Consider the following 20,000-nt stretch of genomic DNA (forward strand, 5'->3'; position numbering starts at 1 on the left):
TGAGAGAGTGAGTGTGTGAAGGTCAAGTGCGTGGTGACATCACACACACGATGACATCACAGGCGTTTGTTGGTCAGCTGGTTGAGTGGAGAGCAGCAGTGACCTGACGACAGAGAGACAGAGGAAGAGCGACAGAAAGACAGCGAGAGCGAGACGGCCGTCTCTGTTCCTGGTGATCTGAGTTAGTTTCTGAGCGTCCACTGTTTGACGCAGGCGTCGTGAGACGAGGTGATGAGTGTGTTGGGGTTGAGCCAGGCCAGACCGCTGACGTGATGCAGACGATGAGCGTCTGAAACACACACAGGTCACAGGTCAGAGGTCAGGCCTCGCTCTCATCAGAGACACCGCAGACACACTCGCATCATTACCTGGGATCTTGATCCTCTTGTCAGGATTGCTGACAGCCCACACGTACACCATCATGTCCATGCCGCTGGTGGCGAAGCGGTCATTATCAGGTGACCAGGACAGACACACCACCTTCGCGTGATGACCGTAGAACTCGCTCTTCTCCTGAAACACAAACATTCACGAGTCTCACATCTGAGCATCATAACAGAGAAACATGATTCACACGGTCTCGAGGAACCAGGATAGTTCATAAACACCAAACATCATGAGGACGTAAACTTTGTTAGGTTATGCTAGGATGGAATTTAACAGTAAATCTGTGTCCAGTGATATCTCTATAGAAATAAATTAATGATAAAAATGTCCATAGTTAAGCCAAGTTCTAAAATTATTTTAAATCACATAGAAATGGTAAAAGTTAAACTAAGACTGGAGAAGTAATGCAGATTCACTGGTTAGAAAGAGCGGGAACCCTGGAGATCACTTCTGGAACCAGGAAGTCTGATTATCTTAATTCTCTGGACAGGAATCCTCCGTGAGAGGAGTTTACCGTGTATCTGTCAGCGACGGTGAACACCGTGATGACCTTCTTCTCATCCGTCACGGCCAGATACGCTCCGTCTGGAGAGTACGACATGTCCGTCACCGGCCCCTGAACCTCCAGAACCTTCCCATCATCCTTCAGTGTGTTCCCCTGAACCGAGTACAGACGCACCTTCCCATCCTGCACACACACACACAACAGCATCACATCTTTACAAGGTCACGCAGGTCAAAGTGGGCGGTCCCTGACAGTGATTATGCTAATAGTGCGGAGACTGACAGGTGACTTACAGCTCCGCCCACAGCCACAGCTCCGCCCCCAGGGTGAACAGTTGCCGCTTCGGGCTCGTAGCCGAGCGAGTCCAGCGTGAACAGCTTCTTCTTGTCCTTCAGCAGCACCAGCTGCACAACACACACACACACACACACACACACACACTCATCAGTGCACACCCGCTCAGCCCTAAACACCCGACGCTTCAGTCTGGGCTTGTTTCAGGAGTAACGGTTCACCCCCAGACTCCCTTGAGTTAGACACTGTGAGAGTGTGTGTGTGTGTGTGTGTGTGTGTGTGTTTCCGTACCTGTCCAATACACACGGTGACCGTGAGACCTCCTGGACCCACACTGATGCACTTGGGCTGCATGTCCATCTTAACTACATCAGACGCACTGGCACACACACACACACACACACACACACACACACACACACACACACACAGAGCAGTGAGCTTCAACAGGTGTCTGGTCACAGGTGTGTGTGTGTGTGTGGGTGTGTTTGTGTGAGTCTGTGTGTGTGTGTGTGTTTCACCTGTACTCTCTCTTGCTCAGGTCAGTGTAGCGGACCGTGTCGTCCATGCTGCAGGTCACCAGGCGGCCGGACTCGTCCACAGTCATCCTGGACACCAGGTTCGAGTGTCCTTTACCCACAAACTCCTCGTTCTCTCCGCTCTCAGAGTCCCAGTAATGTGCAGCTCGGGTCAAGGATTCAGCAGATTCATATTCTGTGTGTGTGTGCTGGTTTCGGTCTGTCGTGATCAGTACGTTCTGTGTGATGCTCAGTTCACAACAGCCACAGAAACTACATTTCAAGCTGATTTATACCTTTAGAAGGACATCTTATGTCAAATTCTTACATTTAATCAATAAATTCAGTCCAAATAATAAGACACTAAGTTGTACCCAATTCATTTAAATGCATCTTTGCACTGCAGAAGCGGCACAGAAGCAGTTTTATGTAGCTTGAATGCATTTACATTGCATTATTCTTTTAGCTTAGTTTTAAATGAAATGATGCTTTAAATACGAAACTACAACCTCCAGTCAATGGCAGCGAGTCGCTGAATCATTCACTCAACAGGTTCATGCAAAACTGCAGATCCACTCAGTAATGAAGCAACACTGACAATATTTAAAATATAACACAATATTAACTTATGGTTTATTGACTGTGATGCTGCTAAACTATATCATATGGGAGTATAAGGAAAAAACTCTGAACTGAGTGAAGGATATTAATGTGTCCGTCATGGCTGCCTGAGTAGATGGTGGACCGGCCGTCTGTCTTATGGACCGTCACACACTGGATGGATTTGGAGTGACCCTGAGTAGATACACGGTAAAGACACGGTAAAGACACGGTAAAGACACGGCCATGACACGGCCATGACACGGCCATGACACGGCCATGACACGGCCATGACACGGCCATGACACGGCCATGACACGGCCATGACACGGCAATGACACGGCCATGACACGGCCATGACACGGCCATGACACGGCCATGACACGGCCATGACACGGCAATGACACGGCAATGACACGGCCATGACACGGCCATGACACGGCCATGACACGGCCATGACACGGCCATGACACGGCCATGACACGGCAATGACACGGCAATGACACGGCCATGACACGGCCATGACACGGCCATGACACGGCAATGACACGGCAATGACACGGCCATGACACGGCAATGACACGGCAATGACAGCGTCACTCTGCTGACCTGGAGCAGCTCAGATCTGACCCCTGCTGACCCCGTCTCACCTTGATGGTGCGCAGCGGCCGGTCAGGGTTGTTCCTGTCCAGGTAGTTGATGTATCCAGACAGAGAGACGCTGAGCAGGTGGTTCTTCTGCCATAAACAGCCCAGCTGCTGGTCCAGAACACCTGAGCCCAGGTTAAAGGTGGTGACCGCCGTCCCGCTGCCCACGTCCCACAGTTTGACCGTCTTATCACCTGACGCTGAGATCAGCTGTGTGCTGTCAGGACTCCAGCTGACCTGAGGAAGAGCATCATCATCATCCTCATCCTCACACGTCACAGCATGCTCTGACGAACACTCACAGCGTAAATGCCTCCCTCGTGAGCCTTCTCTCCTCCCAGAGAGCCCAGCTTGTCTCCAGTCTTACCATCATACAGGAAGATCTGAACAGGACACAGAAACAGGGGTGAACTGCAGAATAAGAGTTCAATGCAATGTTCAAAATAATCACTTTACTTTAAACTACACACACACTTAATATTATAATAAAAGCCGTTTCTTACAACAGTGCATTATATTTTCCATTATTTTTTTAAACAATTATCACAAAACAATATTTATATTAATTATATAACTACAAACTGAAGTGACTATTTTATAATTAAATGCATAATTTTTACTCCGTTAGAAGGAATAACGGCTCACCTGTCCGTCGGCTCCGGCTGAAGCGTAACGATTCCCGTCCGGAGAGAACCGCACACAGTTGACGAAGCGACTGTGATCCTGCACACACACACACACATACACACACACACACACACACACACACACACTTCATTGTAGTAAAATATTTTTTTATTATAAGTAGAGCTTTTGGAGCATTTTAGAAATTCTCTCAAATTTTGGAAGGTTAACCGAAATTTTTTTATTACATTTTTACAACAGTCTTATTTTATATAATTAAATAAAAAACAACAACAATAACAATAGTTATAATTCCAGTCCAGCTACTAAGTCAAAATAAAACACTTAAATAAATTTGATTTATTTACTTGCATGTAATATACATTTATATTCAGTCATTCTGCAGATGCTTTTATCCAAAGTGACCTAATATTGGGGGAATATGTGTATAATGTGTGCACATTATAAACTGTGAACATGTTTAGCTGTTGTTAAATTATTAAAACCCCTGGCCTAAAGCAGACTATAAACTATTTTTAGTTTAAGCTGTTGCACAGTCGAAGATGTAACAACAACAAACTGAACAACATCCGGTCAGTTCAGAAGCGCTTGTGGATCAGAGATCCAACACATTACTAATCACTGATCTTTCGAATGCATTCTGTTATACAGAGTCCAGAGTCTCCATCTGAACTGACTGGAGGATGTGTGCACTTACACTGATGGTGCACTTGAACTTGAAGGGTGGTCCCTCCAGGAAGGTGGTGCAGGCGTCATCACTGCCCGTCACCAGACGATACGGACGTGTCTGCTTGAGGTCCACACTGTTGATGATCTTACTGTGACCCACGATCTCTCCGACCGACGAGCCCGAATCCCAGAGGAACACCGCCCCGAACCTGCACACACACACACACACACACACACACACACAGAGACACACACACACACATCAGCAGCGCTGGGGAAACTTCGTTACTCTCAACACTGCAGAGGACAGGGGCGTGGCCTGTGCAGTGGGTGTGGCCTGCAGCTGTCACTCACTTCTCTCGCCCCTCCCCCACTACGGCGATCCTCTTGCTGTCTTCGGTCCAAGCGATGTCTTTGATCTTCCCTCCGAAGGGCTGGTACTCGTACTTCAGCAGGTGCTCCTTCTGCGTCGTGTCCCAGATACGGATCTTCCCCGACACATCTGCGCGCACACACACACACACACACACACTCTCAAGAACCGCAGGAACACGGAGCGGACCTCAGACGGAGCAGCACTCACCCCCAGACGCGATGTAGAAACCACTGGGAGCGTATTTGGCCACGATAACCTGATGAGGATGCTCGGTGTAGACGTCTGCGATCGCTGGGTTCTGGAGGAGAGAGAGAGAGAGAGAGAGGGGTTAGATGTGAAAAACTACTAATGAACAGGGGACAGTATATACACTAATGACCCAGATGGTTTAATTAGTTTGCAAACAAACACCCAGTTTATTGAACGGTAAAAATCAATAGTAGATTTCATTTCCGACAGTTTAACACTAATATTGGACATAAACGAACATGTTGAATATAAAGTATTGAAAACCGGTAAGTTCATATATTTGGAGTAAAGTTGATTTGAACTGATCATCAGTCATACATCGCTCCACACTGCACACCTCATGACGAGCTCGACACACCGCCACAGAGACAAGAATGAGATGCGTTCTAACATAACTGTGGCATTAAACTCCGTTAGTGAGGGTTCGTTTAAAAGATTGCACATATACAGGCTGTTCAGATTACTTGTTAAAGTGCAATGAAATACCTTATATCTAGAGATGGGTATCGTTAAGGTTTTAACAGTATTACTACTCTTACCGATACTGCTTAACGGTCCGGTACTTTAACGGTATTCTTATCGGTACTTTGTGTTGTGTTAGGCAGTCGAAAACTTAGCATTTCTCTGTCTGCACATAATGCACTTCTGAAAGATGCTTTGACAGATTGCTTGTGTTTCCGCCCTTACATGCAAAACTTTTGTTGCACTTATGACAACCAGCGTTGTCTGCATCAACTCTAGTGAAGTATAACCACACTTTGGAACGTTTTACTGTCTCCGCCATCGTCACTCTTTGTATTAAGCGGGATTTTTCGTAATGTAAGGGGCCGTTCACATATCGCGTCTAAAAACGCGTGGAAAACGCTAGTCGCGCCGCTTTCTGATTTTTTCCCCAAAGCCTTCGGGCACTTGCGCTCCTGTGGAGTCTGCCGTTGCTAAGCAACCATGACCTGCTCTCTCCATGAAGACGCGGAAATTTCAGCAATGGATAAATGGATTTGCAGCACTAACAACTGCTTGCAGTAGCTCTGCTACTAAATTAATTAAAAAATCCACATACAGCTATCAGCTGTCCCTTCATCTTGGCTGAGCTTTCAACGTTGTTACGGAAAAGGTGAGGAAGCTACATGACCTGCGGAGCGCTTGCGGCATTATGAAAAGTTGAGATGTTTTTAACACGATGCGGTGTGGACGCGCCTGGAAAAAACGAGCTCGTCGCACCGCGTCGCTTCCATTATGAGCGCGCATACCTCGCGCCTACATTTGAAATAACGAACTTGAGCGCGCAAAAGACGCGATATGTGAACGACCCCTTATGCGTGTGTGTGCGCCGCGCTCGTTGTGGTGTGTGTGTGCGCATGAGAGATCTCGCAGATCTCACAGACAAACGACTTAATATGATCGCACATTAGAAATGTTTGTTGAGATAAAATGTGCACGATAGCATTATTAAGCAAAAATACATAGTACATTAATTTTTTTCCCTCCAGTATCGAAAGCAGAACCGATAGTGTCATATCTTACTGATACTACGGTCTTTCATAATTTAGCCCCGGGGTTTCGGTACCCATCCTTACTTATATCTGCAGACGATGTGCGTCTGTTTGTGGATGGAGACTTCTTCACCGGCTACAGGCTCTAATCCTCATTTGCACGCACTGTGTGTGTGTGTGTGTGTGTGTGTGTGTCAGTCTGTGTGTGTGTGTGTGTGTGTGTCTGTCTGTCTGTCTGAAATGCGGGGCTGAAGTGAAATAGCTGGGCAGTTTGATAGCCGAATTATAATAGACCGCCCAATAAAAATTAAAATAATAATAGTTATTATAATTTAATACATGAATAGGAGAATGAGCCTAATATCTCTGACTAACATCGATGCACGATTCTATTGTCTATCAGCACAACCCTATCACACTCCATACATGCATGAACACCAGAGACACTCACAGGACTCAAATTTGCATTTACAATAATTTGCTAACATGATAGTATTGTACAACTACAATAGAATTTATATATATTTACATTAACAATCGTCTCACCTCGATGTTCCTGATGATCACACTCTTGCCGTTGGTGTACAGGAAGTTGTTCCCTTTGGGGTCTCCGCCCAGGACCTTGGCCACACCCCTCTCCATGTGAGGAAGGCTGGCGAACACGCTCTCTGCGGACGAGAAAACATCTTAAGTTCTTCTGAAGTTATATTCTAAGAGGAGTGTTTTAAGATGGATTCTGAGAGGGTCATAAGAAAAAAAAACTAAAAAAGTAGCTGCTTAAAGTGTAACTAAACCCCTGCTCAGAGCCTGACTCCACCCACTGATAATATTTGAAAAATGCTGAAAAGTGGGCAGATCACAGCGGAGATAGAGGGGATGAACCGAGGGCGGGGCTGAGCGAGTGCGGCGTGATCCTGAGACGCGCAGTGACGGATTGATTGGCAGCTGCTGTCAGAGACGCTTAAATGGAAAGTGACTGTAATGACGCAAGTAGCTTTGCAACAGAGCGTTCATTTGAAGTAGAGGACTTTTCTCCCCCACTTTCACCTGAAGTGGAGGGTGTCGAGGTGTCTGTTCATATCAATTCCAGCCGCTGGCTCAAACTGCGGTCTTAACTCCCGCATCGCGTCACTTTTCAGCGCGAGCTGTGTAGAGAAGCCCATCTCCACCTCCATTGCGTTGGAGAAGCAATCCCGCGTAAAACGCAGTTTGCACACTCGAGCTCTAGGCGGGAACTTGCAGTCTTCCAGGCCAAATGCATGCAACCACTGGCGCTTAATTTTACAGTCTGCTGGTAAACTATGCAGTCCAGCAGTGCTGTAGCAACCAGCAACACACCTCCATACCATCCTGACCACTGTACTAAATACAGATAAATCTACGCTAACTTGAAGATCTAAATAACTATATAATTGCTATGCTAAATAGATGCTATATTAGTCTATCCTGGTCGTTACCAATACTCGCAATTCCAGCTCCTGACTCACTACAGTGATTTTGATGGTTTTATACTGCCAAGGGCGTGGTAGCTCGTACCAAGGGGCGTGGTGAGCTGGAAACTGCTTATGTCACCTGCCACCGCAACATCCAATAGGAAAAATCAACTGTAGTAGCCACCGTTCAACCTGAAGAGGGCAGCACTCACACGTTTTTACACCATATATTGTAGAATTAAAACACTACTCAAATGTCAAAAAAGTTACTCGAATCAATGAACATCACTAATAAAGCCCCATTCTTATAGATCATTAACTAAAAAAAGTTGGTTTAGGGTTTAGTTACTCTTTAAACATTTTGCAGTAGAGTACAATACAGACAAATCTTAACTCCAAGTCGCTAACTTAAGCGTTTTCTTTTCTCTTTTTTTTTTTTTTTTTAAGGAAGAAGCTTGTTACACTTTATTTTAAATGTGGACTTGATACATTGTAACACTGAGTAACGTTAATTAACTACATGTACTTACTATAGGGTTATTTGTATGCAATTATGCATAATTGTTATTATAATAGTAAGTACATGAAACATGCAACAAGGACACCTTAAAATAAAGTGTTACCTAACTTGCAATCCTTATTCTCAATGTTAAAAGCCTAAAATGTGTTCGTTAAACAACATTAATCATCTACTTAATACATGAAGGAAATGAGAAGAACAGCAGTAGACAAAAACAATTTAGAAAAGTAAGTTCATCTCAGGATTCTTAAAAGATTAGTTCACTTCCAGAATAAAATTTCCTGATAGGAATACAGAACAGAACTATTATCTTAAGTTAGATGATACACATTGCATCCTTAATGTTTTGTGAATCCATCTGGTTTCAGCAGAGCTACAAAAATCACGACCGTTTTTTCAAACACACCCGTCTGCCATTGGGCAATCAAACTGATAGCCCCGCCCCCAAACGCGCATCATTGGCCAAATCAGTGTCAGACTGCTAGTGATGCTCAGACTCACTGAGGGGTGATCGATTCCAAGTTTTTCGGAGTCGACTCCATATACTTTACATCAAAACAGGGTCAGGAATAACACAAGACTGCAGTCGTTGTTACACACACTTGATTTATTTTCCCCGACACAATACCTTAAATTCCCTTTATTATTAAAACAACACGTTTGGCGTGGCTGCCTAAATGAATCCAATTCCACGGCTGGAGTCGACTCTGACTCCGGGGTTATTCCGAGTCAAGGAATCGACTCCTTTGGAATCGACTCCCCATCACTGTCACTGATCAATGTTTGGGTCTCATTCACAGGTTTACACACTTCAGACTGCGCACTATCATCTAAATACACACTTTAAGCATTCACAAAAACCTCCCGTTACAAACACCAACCTTCTGGACGTGAATAACCATGTTATTTGAGTAACGTTACTGTGGATATGCTTCAGTCAAGGATCCGAGCAGAGTGAACCAGACCATTAACTAACACAAACACACACAAAGGCTGGTCACTTACTGAGCTCGTAAGACATCTCGGCTTTACTTCTCTTCCGGTGAACGAATGAATGAGCTGCTGTGTGAATGAAGGCGGCTGGAACGGCTCGGGATCCGTGTGCTTGTGTCACCGGCGGAGCGCTGAACGCGGAAGAAGCGGCAGCGCGCGGACGGCTCGGCTTTGCCCATATATAGTAAAGAGCGTTCGGGCTGGATCAGACCTGCGCGCACACGCCCGACCGGAAGTGACGGGGAACGGGAGAAAATGAACGACGGTGGTGTTTATGATCATGCTTTCTGTAAACGTCAAAATTGTGAAATAGTATTGCAATTTAAAATAACGGTTTTCTATTTTAATTTACTTTAAATTGTAATGTATTTCTGTGATGCTCCGCTGTATTTTCAGCATCATTCCGCCACTCTTCAGTGTCACGTGATCTTCAGAAATCATAATAATATGCTGATTTATTATTAATATTGGAGACGGGATTTTCAGGATTCTTTGATGAATAAAAAGTTAAAAATAAACATTATCAACATTGATAATAATCAGAAATGTTTCTTGAGCAGTAAATCATCATATTTTCATGATTTCTGAAGATCATGTGACACTGAAGACTGGAGGAATGATGCTGAAAATACAGCGGAGCATCACAGAAATACATTACACTTTAACATATTAAATTATAAAACTAATATTTTAAACAATAATAATAATTTACAATATTACTCATCAAATCAATGTTGCATTAATAAGCAGAAAAGACTTATTTAAAACACATTAACTTTTGAACGGCAGTGTATATAATTAAGTTATTGAAAAAAAAAATGTTTTTTAATAATTTCCATCTGGAATATTTTATTCTGAAGGACAATCACAGCATCCATCCACTGTCTTTCTTCAGTTTCTATGAATAACTTACTAAACATCAATATCTCATGTCCGTGTGTGTATGTATTTGATATTAGCAGCCATAAGTGGGACATAATGTGCATCCAGCCGATCATTATTGTAATGTGATATCAGACTCAGACCACACTGGACATGCTGACTGCACATTCTGTCTAACTTTATATGATGAATCATCACAGTACGGAAGGAAATGCTGTTTGACTTGTTCTTTAGGATGTGATGAGTTCATTTTAGCAGACTCTAAATAACCAGCTGACAGTCATATTTATACTCATGTAACTGAAATAATGAAGATTCAGTGCGACAGCCTTCAGTTTAGCTGGAACAGCAGAGAACTGCTATTTATCAATGAAAATAACCACTTACTAAATCTGTTTTAGGATTAATAATGGAGGTTTATGCTTTGGTTGAGAAATGGCTGCTGGATTGTTTTATATGTGCAACTTTACGCTGCAAAGGCATAGATTGTGTAATGCTGCTCAGAGGTGGCATAAATGCATTTACACAGCCATTACAGCTGTATACTGTAGTGCCTGAGGTGGGTCACAGAAAACATCCTTTAGGCTTCAATGCTGCATTGTGTAACACTGGGTCTTGAGCAGCCACGGAGAACTTCCAGAATAAAAATAATAATTCAAAAATGGACCCCAGTGTCATCCGAGATGTTCATGTCTATCTGTCTTCAGTCGCAGAGAAATGAAGGTTTGTGAAGAACACATTCCAGGGTTTTTCTCCATGTTACGGACTTCAAAAGATTAATCTGTGTGTCCAGCTTCAGAAAGAAAAACTCCATCTCATTTCCTCCTCCAACTTCAAAATCATCCCTAATCGTTGGTTTACTATTGTCTTTGTGAAGGGCGTTTGACTTTCTTTGCAGGTTTGCTTTGTAAACACTGGATCGGTGCTTTTGCGATCTTTCCAGCGTGATTACATCATGTGTGAAGTCCAGCTAGTGCTAGTCCAGCATTTGTGGTTAAAAATAAATGTTTATGTAATGTTTATTTCAGAAAATGAGTGATGGTTTCTCTAGAAAAGACTCTTATTCCTGTAGAGCTCTTTGAAGCTGCGCTGAAACTGATTTGATCTTTAACCCATCGGACCTCATTGAAGCCCATTATATGGAGGAAAACCCTGGAATGCTTTCTTTGCAACTGATGACAGAAAGACATGAATATCTTGAGAAAGTAAATTATCAGACTTTTATTCTGGAAGTGAACTAAGCGGTGTAAAAACGCGTTTCCTTATATTGCACAAAAACACAAACATGTTTCTTGCAGTGGAACTCCAAACCAATTTTGTTTTCATTAAAACAATCCAATTTGGGTTTAAATCTGGGATTGTTTATCTTTTAAAGTTGATGATAATAGAATCACCTTTTTTACAAATGGGCTTGGCCAGTATAACCACATACATACGTACACAACACTAAGAACTATTATATAATGAGAGACATGTTCTGTAAACTGAACAGAAGTGGACACGTCAGTTTTTCACGAGCGCCATCTTGGCTCATGATAAGTTAGAGGAAAGGACTACAGTGCTGTCGAATCTACAGCTTTAGATGAATCCAGTGACTATACCAGTTGGTATTTCATTAGAACAGAAGCTCTGAGATCCATATTGTGGCATCAATCACCGTTAGCGCGAGCAAAAGGTGTGTCTTTGTGTGGAAGTCCTGCTGCGCAATGCGGGTGCCCGCGTGAGCTGTAGAGCTCTACTGCAGCCAGCAGCCAATCAGAGGCGCGCATCACGTCACGCGCCCCGTGCACCCGCACCCACACACTCTGCGCGGTCACGGCAGCAGAAAGAATACAATGCACGCCACCCTGGTGAGAAAATATGAAGCAATGGACGAATTAAACGCATCCGTCGCTCATTTGAGAGGAGGACGCTTGTAACGCAAGGTTAGTGTTTTAACGCATCGCTGTTTTCTCCGGGGACGCGCGTGCGGGGCTCGGCTCTGGCGTGACGGGCACACGCAACACACAATTCTCATCCTATTTAGATCGCCTTGGGAAATGAGGAATTACTGTGTGCTGTTTATCCCCTCAGAACAGGAATCTCCTGAGAGCAGCAGATCTGCAGATCAAACTGAAAAACCATTAGATGCTCGTGCACATGCAATTTAAATGCACAGTGCAATTAAGAACTAACACATTGCACTGCCTAAAAAATGCATCTATTTAAATACTGTATTGCATGCATTTATGATGTATCAAATTTGTTTTGTTTTTGCTGTGTTGATAAAAAAAAAATATTCCCCCAAAAAAGTTTTATTGCATTTAGGGTACTAATAAAAATTGATTTGTTGCTTGTAAGTTGCAGTAAAAGTAGCCTTTGGTTTATTACTAACTTAACTAATAAATATGATAAAACTACAGTTAGTATTGGTATCAAGCGTTTGTAACCCATAAGTTAAAAAGCCAAATCAAGAAGATTGACTATATTCTTGCATTGAGGGGCTGATTGCTACTATGTAAACATGTATTATTGTTCTTGCATTTTAATTCATAGTAAAACATTTTTACCAAATGTTGGTTTCACATTGGATTTGTGTATACATTTGTTGTTGTTGTTGCCTCAAGTAATTATGGTTAAGCACACAAACTAGTCATTTGTGGACATCAAAGATTAATTTGATTAATGCAAATTTAGGGAAGACCATATAAAATTTGTATGCCCAAAAATAAAATAAACATAAAAAATTTCACAAAATTGAGGACAAAGAGTTTTTTTTACCAATACATTCAAACTTTATTAACAGAAAATGTGTTTTTTAAAAGGGAATCTTCAAGCTGATGCTGGCGCTAGAGAGTTTGACATGTAGAGCCCAAAACTGGCCACTGGACATTTTAGACCATGTTCTTTTTTGTTTTATATTGATAACCTGGGCTGACCGATAAATTGTGATTAACACTAAATCTTGTGTAACTCAACCTGTCTAGCGTGAATATGATATCGCGAAGGCTGTGATTATGTTTTATGCGAGCTTGTCGGTGAAGCATGGCTCTTTGATCAGTGGGAAGAGCTGCTTCATCTGAAATCACTTCGAGTTTGAGTCGCTTATTTTGTGCATTTGTAAAAGCAACACTTTTCAAACTTCATCATTATAAATATACTTTATATCATGAAAATACCTGAGAAGGCATGGAGAACAGTGATAGAAAGATGCCCATTGGCATATTCAGGAACTACGGGGTCATGGTACTTCTTCTGCGGGGCATATTTGCAGTTTCTGCGTGAGAGCGCCCTCTGGCTTTTAGATGAAGATGCAGCATTCAACCATACTTCACTGACAAGCTGCGCATAAAAAAATTACAGCCAACCGCCAAATCTTGTGTGGTTTATTTTCGATTTATCATGCAGCCTAGAGGTGTGCCATATCGTATAGTGATATACATACATACAATGATATAGTGATGCGATGACGTATGGCTCATTTACGTTCCCTAGCGCTCACAACAACAACATCACCACAAACCCAATACAGTCTATGGTGTGTTGCACTTGAAGCAGCACTGTACATACTGACCGGTGTATGAAATCAAAGTATCGCGAGAGCTAATTCGAGCGCACACTCTTACCATCAAAAGAAGGCGAAGTCCCTATCTCTAGCGAAGCGGCATGGAGAGCCACTTCTGGGACGCTTCTGAAATGTGCTGCGACAGAGTTGTTTTTTTCTTCAATCCAATCTGTCTGCGTCATGTCGAACACACAGCTGCTGTTGTCATCTTATGACAATAGATTTACACTTAGAATTAGTAGTCTGTCATTGATGACAGTAGTTCATTGGAAAAGGATGGAAAATGCCCTTCATGTTTTTTGCACTAATAAATGCTGCTGCTTGCCAGCTGCAACCACCAATAAAACGTTGTTCCATATTTTTTTCTCTCTCGTCATAAATATCATTATCGCACATATTCGTGAAATATCGTGATATAATTTTGAGGCTATATCGCCCACCCCTAGTGCAGCCCTGTTGGTAACCCATTCAAAACCTGGTCCTGATTATCCTAAGTGGTTATTAATCCATTGCATTTTGGTTGTTAAGGGGTTTTTAGTGGTTGCACTTCCAAATCTCTATTATATTCTGGTCGCTATGTGGTTCAATTCCAAGATACCTTGAGCAATGCTTGTTCTCGAAACAATGGTTATATAATAAACTTCTTTACAAAGTCTTTTTCCATGACGTGTGTATTCCTAAAGTGTGCGTCTGTTCTAATACACCATTAAATTCACTTTCAAGATGCACTAGTGATTTGAAGATCACTAACAGTGTTGTTGTTGGTTGCGTCACAATGTATTTATAGGTGCAAGGATCATAAACTAATACAACATAACCAACGAAGAGCGTTTTATGTTAATCAGTTGTTATTTACTGCTACTTTTTGGTTTGTATTCCATTCTAATTTCCCAAAACACTCTTTTTTTTTCTTACCCATTATGCAGGTACAAACTAACAGCATACTGAGTCCAAAGGAAGGGATCCTTACTTGTCAAGAAACAGCCTATGTGGATCACTTATTCTTTGATTTGTGAACTGTACGATTGTTAACTTGATGTCCTGACCATGCGTTCACAACAAAGTTTCATGTCATTTATGAACAGCAAGGACAGTGCTATACCTAGAAAAGACTTTGATCGCCTGTGCTGTGCAAAATGTCGCTTTTCAACCAAGGACACTGACCTGTTCGAGAGGCACGTGTCCCATCATAAGGAGGTGACTTTCTCCTGTGCGCTCTGCAGCTATGTTTCCTATTCTAAAACAGAGTCTCAGAAACACGTTGTTTTGCATACTGGCTCGTACCCATACAGGTGTAGCTTCTGCTCGTACGGAGCCGTGCGGAGAGATTACATGGTGAAGCATATTCTTCGTATACACAAGAGAAATGCAGAAGAAGGCTTCATAACTGATTTTGTCGTATCCACCCCAGATGGATGTCCATCTGTTTCTGATGCTCTCGGGATTTCAGATTGGCCTGAGAGGAACGACCAGTGTGCAATTCCCAATTCCCATGTCGAATGCTCCAGTGGGAGTCAACCCGACCAATCATCTGTTATTAGTAAAACAGTGAGCCAAACTAGGGGTAATCGAGCTCGTATGACCTACAGTTTCACAATGCCATCTATGACCAATAAAACAACAGTCATTCCGGTTTCTAAGACTCAGTCCACCAGTGCCATTCCTAGCTGTGCTCCAAGCACAAGTCACTCATTAGGCAACATGCCGCAAGTGGTTCTAAGATCACGGGAGGCAAACAGCAACCTATTGAATGCGCAACCCAGTGCCGATGGGAGAAACAAGGTGGTTAGTACCAGAACAGTTTCGGAAAAGCTTATTCCAAAATCTATGTTCCCAAGAGTCCATATTAGCTCTACAGCAACACTACAGCAAAGCCCAAAGGTTGGTGTTCCTGAAAAGGCAATGGCTTCAAACAACATTCCCAGAGTACAGGTCCGAGCGCCTATTGAATTGAACACCCCACTTCAACCGCTACTTATTGCGCCATTATCCAAGAGGAATATTCAGATGGATCAGACGGCTGGTCTGTCCAAAACAGGGCTTAAAGTTGGGACACAGAAACCAGTAGTACTTCCCAGCAGTCCAATCAAACGTCCACTGCACTCCAATGCAGAAAAGAGCAATCAGTCAAGAGCGACCTCCAGAGCACCTGTAGTATCCTCAGCAGAGACAACAAGCCCATTATCCAGTGTCCAAGTGGAACTGTTAGCGCCTTTGAACCAGCCAATTCAACACAACAAGCCTTTAACCGTGTCCTGTCCAGAGGAGATCAATATTCCTGCTGGGTGTTTGGTGGAACTGGTCGAGGTGAAAAATGTCAATGGGACTCGAGAGTTGGAGCTACGGTTGATCCCACCCAATGGGAGCCCGCAAGACCAGAAGAGCAACATGAATGAACCTTCATCAGCCACACCTGGAGGCAAACTGTCCTTCAAATGCCAAGTTGCCAAACGGTGTCCAGTCAGCCCGTCCACGTCTTCATCATCTCATGAAGTCAAACAGCAGCAGCCTTCAACGTGGACCAATGTTCAGACTTTCACAAAAACTGTTCGGTCAGCACACAAAGCACAGTGCTCTTCAGAGACACCAGCCAGGAGCAAGCGCAACCTCAAGACCAAGGATCCAAAGATCATCATGCTTGACCATCCAGATTTGAGTTCTGAAAGCCTTCCTGTGATCTCATCAGTTTTCTCTCTTTGTCCCACACCTAAGACAACTCAAAGCATCTCAAAGTCCTCGCCAGAAATGCAACGGTGGAAGGTGGCAACAAAAGAGCCAAAGGACGAGGTGAAGAACGCAGAGCAATCGCTAGTCTGTAGTATTCTGATTAAAAAGGAGGAAGCTGAGGACAAACCCAAAGGTGCTTCTTTGGGTCTCAAAGAAACAAAGACAGAGGATGAGACTAGTGAAGGCTCAGCAATATCTAAGACTCGTTTTCAAGTGAAAACATCAGAAAAACCCCTAAACAAAAGACATTCAAAACAAGGTCCATATTTGACAGTGACTCATCCATTGGTTGTGCCAAACCAGAACATTGTTCCATCAAACAAGGATGACATTTCACAGCAAGACAGGGGAAATTCTGTCCAAAAACACAATTCCTGTGTTTCCAACATGTATCCAAAAGTAGCTTTGTTCAGGATTCCTAGTTCTTTTTTGGAACCCACCAAGAAACTTCCGGAAGCCCCAACACGAGAGGAGAGTTTGATGGCACGACCGGTTCTCAGCAGCACGCTAAGCGAGCAGAACGTGTCTGGAAGTCCTGAGGTGGCCATCAAGCTGATACTAAAGAGAAACCTTTGTGAAAGGGAAGAGAAGAACCAAGACTCTCCACCACGTAAAAAGCACAAGAAAGAAAAGAGAAAAGCCAAGAAACACAGGTCATCAACGGTTGGGACGGGCCTTTCTCAATCATCAAATAAAGGTCATCAGGAACTGAGGTTAACTCCTCTGAAAGTGGATCAGCGTATCAAGCTTCCTTGTCCGAATCAGCCGGTTGTGGTTCTGAACCACCCCAATCCTTCAGTTCAGAGCGTCAGTGTTGGCGTCCAAACCCTGAAGAACTATAAGTGGATTCACTCAGTGGATCACGAGCAGGAACAGAGGGAACAATGTGTGAGAAAACCGCCTTCGTTCAAGATGAAACTCAAGAAAGTTCATGGACAGAAGTATCAGGTTATCGAGTTTGTTCTAAAGGGAGTCTCGGAGAAACAGCTCTCGTAAAACCAGCTACATTCCCTTGAAGACATTTCATGTTTCTATTGATTTTTTAATTTTTTATGATTGTGCTATTTAGGAAAACTCAAGCAGGATTCTTTTAAAATTTAACGATAATAAAGCTAGTTGGTGACGTTGGTAGTTCGATGCCAATAAACATTAGCTTGCATTAGACTGACCAAGTTTTAGCTACTCTGGTCATATGTACTTGGGAATTAACATACTTTTTTTCAAAATGAACTAACTATGAATTAACATGATTTTTCCCAGTCCTGCTATGTTCCACTTGACAGCTGCAGTGACAAACATGGCTCATCATGTGTATATATAGACTTTTTTTTATAAAAAGAAATGTAAAACTGAACTGTCAATACATAGAAGTTATTCTTAAGAAAGTCTTAACTCTGAAACCAATGTCTGTTTTAGGATGTTGTGTGTTATTTGTCACGTCTATATACGTCTTACGTTTAAACTTTCACAAATGTTTGTACATGTGGCACTTTTCACTGAAATCACTCTCTTTTTAATCATTATTTGTACATAAGCCTCAGTGTTGAAGTGAATCTTTTCTGATTGGTGTGCAGTGATTCATGGGTGGTGTTTGGGTTAGGTTTGAATCCACAATTGGTCTTTGTTGGGTGAGGCTTTGTCATTTGTGAAATTCAAACATATGACGTACAGTAAATGTGTTTTTGCAAATACACCAAAAACGTTTGCTTTTATGAACTCAGTATTTTACAGCACACATCCATGCAATATACTATATCCAATATAATGTCCTTTTTGTAACATGTACAGTCATTAAACAGTCGAGAGAGTTTGATGTGTTTATCTTTGTAAATCTACCTCAAATGATCAAACCAGTAAACTGACTGTTTTATTACTGTTTATGTAAAGGGCATCTGCTCATTTTTAAATCTAAAACTGTTCAACAAGAAACTAAACATGTGTCATGATTCATGAGTTTTAAGTCAAACTATAATCTGTACATTGTTCTGAGGCTTCAGAAGCGTAATATTTATTTTAAATAATACATAAGACAGAAAAAATGTTAAGTGTGATTAAATAAAGACTGAAATGGATTAAAAGTTTCTGGAAAAGAGGTTGTTGTGTGTGCACTTTACGTGCGTGTTTTAAAATGTCAAAAATACTGAATCCTTTAGATATTTGATTTCTACTCATCCACATTAATAAACGTTAGATTTTTCTTCGCTCTTTCAGATTAGATCTTTGGCTCTTTTTTGGAGTCTGTACCAGTCAAACGTCACTAAACATGTCTTCTAAAGTTAAAAGGTCAGTAAAGTCTCAGAGATGTCGCGGGTCGTTTGTATTTGCTCTTATTTCAACAGCTCGGTCAGGTCCTGCTTTGTGATTGGGTACATCAGCACACACTGCCTCCTCTGATTGGCTGCGGAGGAGGAGGAGGAGGATTTCCGTCCGTCAATGAGAACGATGGGAAAAATGGAGTGGAACTTGATGATGTCGGTGACAGAATCAAACCTCTGAAAGACAAAGAGGGATGATGAAGCACTGTGTCTGGTCCTGCGAAACAAAGAGCTCAGGTGTGACTCACGTCATTGGTTCTCAGGCCCGTTCCCAGAGTGTATTTGCTGATATCATCACTGAAGCGGATCTGAATGTTAAACACTCTTTTGTCGTAAAACACAGCGAGGACCAAGGGCTCATAGGTAGTGTTCTTCGAGCAGTCGCGCACTAGAAAGGCTCCTTCCTGTGGACAGAAGTCAGCGGATTCTGCTCGAAGCGTCTCATGTAAACATCTAAACATAATTCATGCATAATCGATATGTTTGTTTTCTGATTATCTGCTAAGTTCTTGTGTCACTGAGCTATAACATCTGTCAGGATGTTGGAGTGAAACGAAGGTGTTTTTTACCCTGTTGACCAGATGAAGAGCGTGTTCAGCGTCCACACGACTAACTGCACCAACATACCAGTTCTGATCCGCCAATCCCTGCAGGACCGACAACACAGAGATCCACTATATATTTTCCAAATACATGTTATTGATCTTATTGTAAACAATCTGTTCAGTCACACACAAAGTTTGAAATAGGATTTTATTTAAATCTCTTCTGCTCACCAAAGCTGCATTTATTTGATCAAAAATACAGTAAAAACAATAAAGTATTATTCTAATGTAAAACATCTGTTTTCTGAGTGAATCTGTGTTAAAGTGTAATGTATTTCTGTGATGCTCCGCTGTATTTTCAGCATCATTCCTCCAGTCTTCAGTGTCACATGATCTTCAGAAATCAGAATAATATGATGATTTACTGCTCAAGAGACATTTCTGATTATTATCAATGTTGAAAAGTTGTGCTGCTCAATTTTTTATGAAAAATTCAAACATAACACATTCATTTTAAATTTCTATAATATTTACTGTCTTTTGATCAAATAAATGCAGCCTATTTACTCCACCTAAACTCCGCCCACACTTTAGACCCGCCTCCAAATGTGAGTGCCACGCCCATATTTCAGCATCCAATCAAGAACTGGCAGACAGA

General features: G+C 42.4%; 3 protein-coding genes across 3 annotated transcripts in view; 1 reads left to right on the forward strand and 2 right to left on the reverse strand.

Moving 5' to 3' along the window:
• LOC132113434 (WD repeat-containing protein 1-like) overlaps nt 1–9,504 on the reverse strand; it is a 10,076-nt gene extending 572 nt beyond the window's left edge. Inside the window, exons 1-15 of the mRNA XM_059521186.1 lie at nt 9,342–9,504; nt 6,930–7,051; nt 4,849–4,939; nt 4,620–4,767; nt 4,294–4,474; nt 3,597–3,674; nt 3,254–3,334; nt 2,955–3,188; nt 2,412–2,499; nt 1,708–1,864; nt 1,478–1,565; nt 1,186–1,296; nt 902–1,075; nt 369–513; nt 1–289 (exon numbers count right to left, since the gene is read on the reverse strand). The exon at nt 1–289 is cut by the window's left edge and continues 572 nt beyond it. Of these exons, the coding sequence (XP_059377169.1) occupies nt 183–289; nt 369–513; nt 902–1,075; nt 1,186–1,296; nt 1,478–1,565; nt 1,708–1,864; nt 2,412–2,499; nt 2,955–3,188; nt 3,254–3,334; nt 3,597–3,674; nt 4,294–4,474; nt 4,620–4,767; nt 4,849–4,939; nt 6,930–7,051; nt 9,342–9,357 (1,821 nt within the window). The 5' untranslated portion in view covers nt 9,358–9,504 and the 3' untranslated portion in view covers nt 1–182. The remainder of the gene's footprint in view (nt 290–368; nt 514–901; nt 1,076–1,185; nt 1,297–1,477; nt 1,566–1,707; nt 1,865–2,411; nt 2,500–2,954; nt 3,189–3,253; nt 3,335–3,596; nt 3,675–4,293; nt 4,475–4,619; nt 4,768–4,848; nt 4,940–6,929; nt 7,052–9,341) is intronic.
• A 2,360-nt stretch (nt 9,505–11,864) lies between these two features.
• LOC132113435 (zinc finger protein 518B-like) lies at nt 11,865–18,313 on the forward strand. Its single transcript, XM_059521187.1, has 3 exons — nt 11,865–12,136; nt 14,682–17,509; nt 17,595–18,313. The coding sequence occupies exon 2, from the start codon at nt 14,803–14,805 to the stop codon at nt 17,476–17,478; it is 2,676 nt and encodes an 891-aa protein (XP_059377170.1). The 5' UTR covers nt 11,865–12,136; nt 14,682–14,802; the 3' UTR covers nt 17,479–17,509; nt 17,595–18,313.
• A 150-nt stretch (nt 18,314–18,463) lies between these two features.
• Nucleotides 18,464–20,000, reverse strand: part of LOC132113436 (cytokine-dependent hematopoietic cell linker-like) — a 6,574-nt gene continuing 5,037 nt past the window's right edge. The window contains exons 9-11 of the mRNA XM_059521188.1: nt 19,367–19,444; nt 19,046–19,201; nt 18,464–18,974 (exon numbers count right to left, since the gene is read on the reverse strand). Coding sequence (XP_059377171.1) covers nt 18,810–18,974; nt 19,046–19,201; nt 19,367–19,444 — 399 coding nt within the window. The 3' untranslated portion in view covers nt 18,464–18,809. The remainder of the gene's footprint in view (nt 18,975–19,045; nt 19,202–19,366; nt 19,445–20,000) is intronic.

This window comes from Carassius carassius, chromosome 33 (genome assembly GCF_963082965.1).
Source record: "Carassius carassius chromosome 33, fCarCar2.1, whole genome shotgun sequence".
NCBI lineage: Eukaryota > Metazoa > Chordata > Actinopteri > Cypriniformes > Cyprinidae > Carassius > Carassius carassius.